General features: G+C 47.3%; 1 protein-coding gene across 1 annotated transcript; it reads right to left on the bottom strand.

The window, feature by feature from the left end:
• Window positions 1–1,778: 1,778 nt before the first annotated feature.
• Window positions 1,779–3,989, bottom strand: LOC112637874. The gene has a single exon (XM_025408549.1). The coding sequence runs from the start codon at window positions 3,987–3,989 to the stop codon at window positions 1,779–1,781; it is 2,211 nt and encodes a 736-aa protein (XP_025264334.1).
• Window positions 3,990–4,367: the final 378 nt, after the last annotated feature.

Below are 4,367 nucleotides of genomic sequence, written 5' to 3'. Positions count from 1 at the left end.
GTCGTCCTCCGACTCTAATCAGTCCGTCGACATCGAGGTATGGGTTAAGCGTGACGAGTACGCTTTTCCTTGACGTTTAATTTGCGTGAGCTGCGAAATCTCTTGCGCGAATGTTTCGAATTGTATTGTTTTGAGCCAAAAGATTTTGGCGGCTTGCACTTCGTGCTGTAATAACGCGAGCGATGTATTATGTGAAGCGACTTTCTGTGATTCGGGTTTTAGACGATAGCGAAGATTAGTTATGAATCGAGATAGATATGCAGTCACTCGCAGGAGTTTGGACCATGAAGAGTAACGCGTGGCGAGATCCCAAGAATCCGTAACGCGCGGAATGCAAATATGTACAACAAGACGTTTCTCATTGCATAGATCGGATTCAGACACGATGGAGCATGAGCTCGGCCAATGTTGAGGGGATTGTTTAAGCCATGAAGGCCCAGACCACCAAAGAGCGCAACTCGCGAGAGTCCTCGGGTTCACACCGCGAGATGAACAATCGGCGGGATTGTCAGCTGTGGGGACATGTCGTCAGACTGCTGTTGGTAGCAGAGTTTGAATTTCCGCAACCCGATTCGCGACAAATATTTTCCATTGTGAGGGCGTTTGTTTTAGCCACGCTAAGGTGATGGTTGAGTCAGTCCAACAGTGACACTGCAAATTTTGAAGTTGGAGGTTCGAACGAACAAATGACATTAAACGCGCGAGAAGTAACGCGCCGGAAAGTTCGAGACGCGGAACGCTCAATGTTTTGATCGGTGCGACTTTCGATTTAGCGACAAGAAGCAACACTGTAGCGGGTCTGTTTATCGGTACAATGCGAATATACACGACGGCTGCGTATGCCTTTGTTGAGGCATCTGAAAATTCGTGCAACTCGCGGGAAGCGATACGAGATTCATAATTTGTCCACCGAGGAATCGATCAATTCGAGCTGTGGTAATTGTTGGTGGTATTCACATCACTGATCGAGAAGGTCCGACGGCAGTGTGTCGTCCCAATCACATTTCAGTAGCCATAAGCGCTGCATAAATATCTTCGCGGCAATTACTACGGGCGTTATCCAACTTAACAGGTCGAATAACCTCGCGATACACGAGAGAACCGCACGCTTAGTTTGTCCGGGAGATTCTAATGTCGTTATGCGAAACTGAAAGCTATTATCCTTTGGGTTCCACACGACACCAAGAATTTTTAGTGACTCGTCGATTTGCAGTTCTTTGTTACACGCGAGACCATGATCATGAGGGTCAATGTCCGATAACAAATCTGGACAGTTACTTGCCCATTTTCGTAAACTAAAGCCTCCCTTGTTTAAAAGTGAAATTAGCTCGTTTCGAATCTGACGCGCAAGTTCTGGACTATCGGCTCCGAACGTACAATCGTCGACGTAAAGCAGACGATGTAAGACGGCAACTGCTAGCGGGAAGTTGGATCCCTCGTCGATAATCAACTGCTTCAAGACGCGGAGCGCTTGAAACGGGGCTGACGCCGTGCCGTACGTGACAGTGAGCAAACGATATTCGACGACTGACTCGGAGGGCGTAGGACGCCACAAGATTCGTTGATAATCAACGTCTTGAGGATCTACTAAGATTTGCCGATACATTTTGGCAATGTCGGCTGTATAAACGTATCGGAATTGCCGCCATTGAAGGATAACCGCGATAAGGTCATTTTGCAATTTCGGACCGACCAGCAGATGATCGTTTAGTGACGTACCGTTTGACGTGCGACACGATGCGTTAAAGACGACACGGAGTTAAGTGGTAATGCTCGTTTCACGAAAGACTGCATGGTGCGGAATATGATAGATTTGCGAATGGCTCGATGTCAGGTGTTTTAATCATATGACCGAGATTCTCATATTCTTCAAGAAAATCGCGATATAAAGTAGCTTTGGTTGGATTGCGACGAAAGTGTTGTTCAGCGCGATATAGACTCGACAGCGCGGTGGAGCGCGATTCTCCGATCTCGATAGGAGGGTCGCTCTTGAACGGTAGTCGAACAACATATTTTCCCTCCGGCGTGCGATAGTGAGTGACTGCGAAATGGTCCTCGCACTGTTTTTCTTCGGGACTCAGAGACTGTTTGCGAGGTATTTCTTCGACCTCCCAAAAGCGATGCAGATCGACGTCTAATGTTTCGAGAAAGGTTCCGTGGTGAACGAGCATGGAACTCGTAGAACGAGATTGAGATGATGAAGTGGGTCCGGATAATATCCACCCGAGAGTTGTGTGCTGCGCGATAGGCTCGGTATCGGTACCCCTACGGATACTGTCCAGCAAGAGCTGGCCGTAAAGGTCGGCTCCGATGATGACATCGATAGGGTCTGAACTCATGGGGTCATCATCGGCGAGAGAAGATGTATGCGTCCATTGGCACGACGAATTGATACGATTAGGTAAGTATTTCGACAATGAATTGATTATGTAAGCGATAGTCGAGTAGGCAGGATGATCACCGGCGGAGGGTGTTACGCGGATATGTGCTGCGTAACGCGATACCGATTGCGATTCTCCTATTCCGGTGATACGCGTTATGCGCTTCACCTTTGCTAGGCGTAAGCGCTGAGCGATGTTCGACGAGATTAACGTGGCGACGGAGTCTTGATCGAGTAATGCGCGAGCACGAACACAGCGTCCGTGCGGCGAGTATATGCGAACGCGAGCGGTGGCCAAAAGTATTGTCGATCTCGGCATCATAATATTCGACATCAAATGTGATGCGACTTCGTTATTCGGTTTTACATCCTTTGATTCAACGATTGAGGCCGATTCCTCCTTGTTAGGCTTTGAATCATCCGTGAAATGGAGCAAAGTATGATGCCGTTGATGACAAGTCTTACATGACCGAACGCTTTTACAATTTTTCTGTGAATGTTTGCACCCAAGACAATTTATGCAACGATTTTCTTTTTTAATATAATCGTAGCGTTGCGATGGAGTATAGGCGGAGAAAGACGGACACTGAAATAACGAATGCGACGATTTACAGATCGGACACGATGGATTCGCAGTTGTGGCCGAATGAGAGGCGATCGATTTTGTTTTAGTCGATTTTTGCGAATTAGCCGCATTGTCGGATTTAGACGGCGCGATAACTTCAAGAGCGCGAATACGTGATTCTAGAAATTTATCTAACTCGGCGTACGGAGGATAATCGATGGTTTCGCCTAATCGCGATTCCCACGCTTTTCTGGAGGATTTATCTAATTTCTGAGAGATAAGGAACACTAAAATTTCGCTCCACCTATCGACAGGACAACCGAGGTTTTTGAGCGCTTGAATCGACATATTCGCTGTGTCACGCAACGTTTGAAGGTCTTTGAAGGTTTCGGACGAGAGCGGCGACAGCGAGAACAAAGTTTGTAAATGGCCGTTGATCAAGCGGCACTTATTTTCATAACGCGACGTAAGAATGTCCCATGCGACAGCGAAATTAGCATCGGTAATCGCGAGATTATTGAGCGCGTTACTTGCATCGCCCGATAAACTTGAACATAAGTATTGCAGTCGATCGACATTCGTGAGATTGCGATTATCTATAATAATTGCTTTAAATCGATCGCGAAAGCTTTCCCAACGGTTGAAAGTTCCGTTGAAAGTCGGCAAGCTGATCCGCGGAAGTTGAGGCGATGGATTAGTAGACGAATCAGAGTTATGACTCACGGTTTGGTCTCCGGGTTTACCAGTGCTAGTGAGTTTAGCGAGAGCCTCCGACAGGTAGTCCAGTGCTTCCTCGAGCGTCTTTACAAGCGACGAAGTGGTTTTCTGAGACGTAGGTCTCCTTACCTTTGATGTCGACGTGCGAAAGAATTTTCGCGTCCAGATCCTGGCATGCAAGAACTTTTCCTTCAAGAACGTAATTTTGCCCTGTACCACAGCGTATGTCATCTTAGCTTGTCCCATTTTCTTGAAATTTGGTAGCGTACGGTGAATGGAATTCATTAACTGGTGTTGCTTTACCAGAAGCTCATCCAGTGATGTCATGGCGACTTGCCCTGTTTTCACTGCGATAACGACGACAGCCGATGCACAAACGACAATGCTCCTTGACTCCGAATCCGGCTCGAAGGACCAATAAATGTGCGCACCCGGTTTATGCGCGTTCAGGCTGGGTTCGCCTTGTAAGAAGGCTCGGTGGTCAAGGCGGTAAAAATCGTAGATCGGCTAGGTGATCAAAGAATAACGCACTAGGCTTGGAAACGATAACTATGAAGTTTTATTAAGTCAGCACTTAAAGCGAGACGAGCGGTAATCGACAACGTGTGAGGATAATTCGCGATGTGATTGCTTCGATGACCGTTCTGAGAATGAGAATCTTTCAATAAATTCGGCCACGAAGGCAGGCAGAAAATGCGGATTGGC

The sequence above is a fragment of the Camponotus floridanus genome, unplaced genomic scaffold, assembly GCF_003227725.1.
Source record: "Camponotus floridanus strain SB8 unplaced genomic scaffold, Cflo_v7.5 scaffold214, whole genome shotgun sequence".
Taxonomy (NCBI): domain Eukaryota; kingdom Metazoa; phylum Arthropoda; class Insecta; order Hymenoptera; family Formicidae; genus Camponotus; species Camponotus floridanus.
Note: the sequence above shows the minus strand (reverse complement) of the source record. Positions and strands in the feature narration are given on the sequence as shown.

What these genes read in the sequence shown, in the direction of transcription:
- LOC112637874 (XM_025408549.1), bottom strand. Translation starts at nt 3,989, where the DNA reads ATGACATCACTGGATGAGCTTCTGGTAAAGCAACACCAGTTAATGAAT.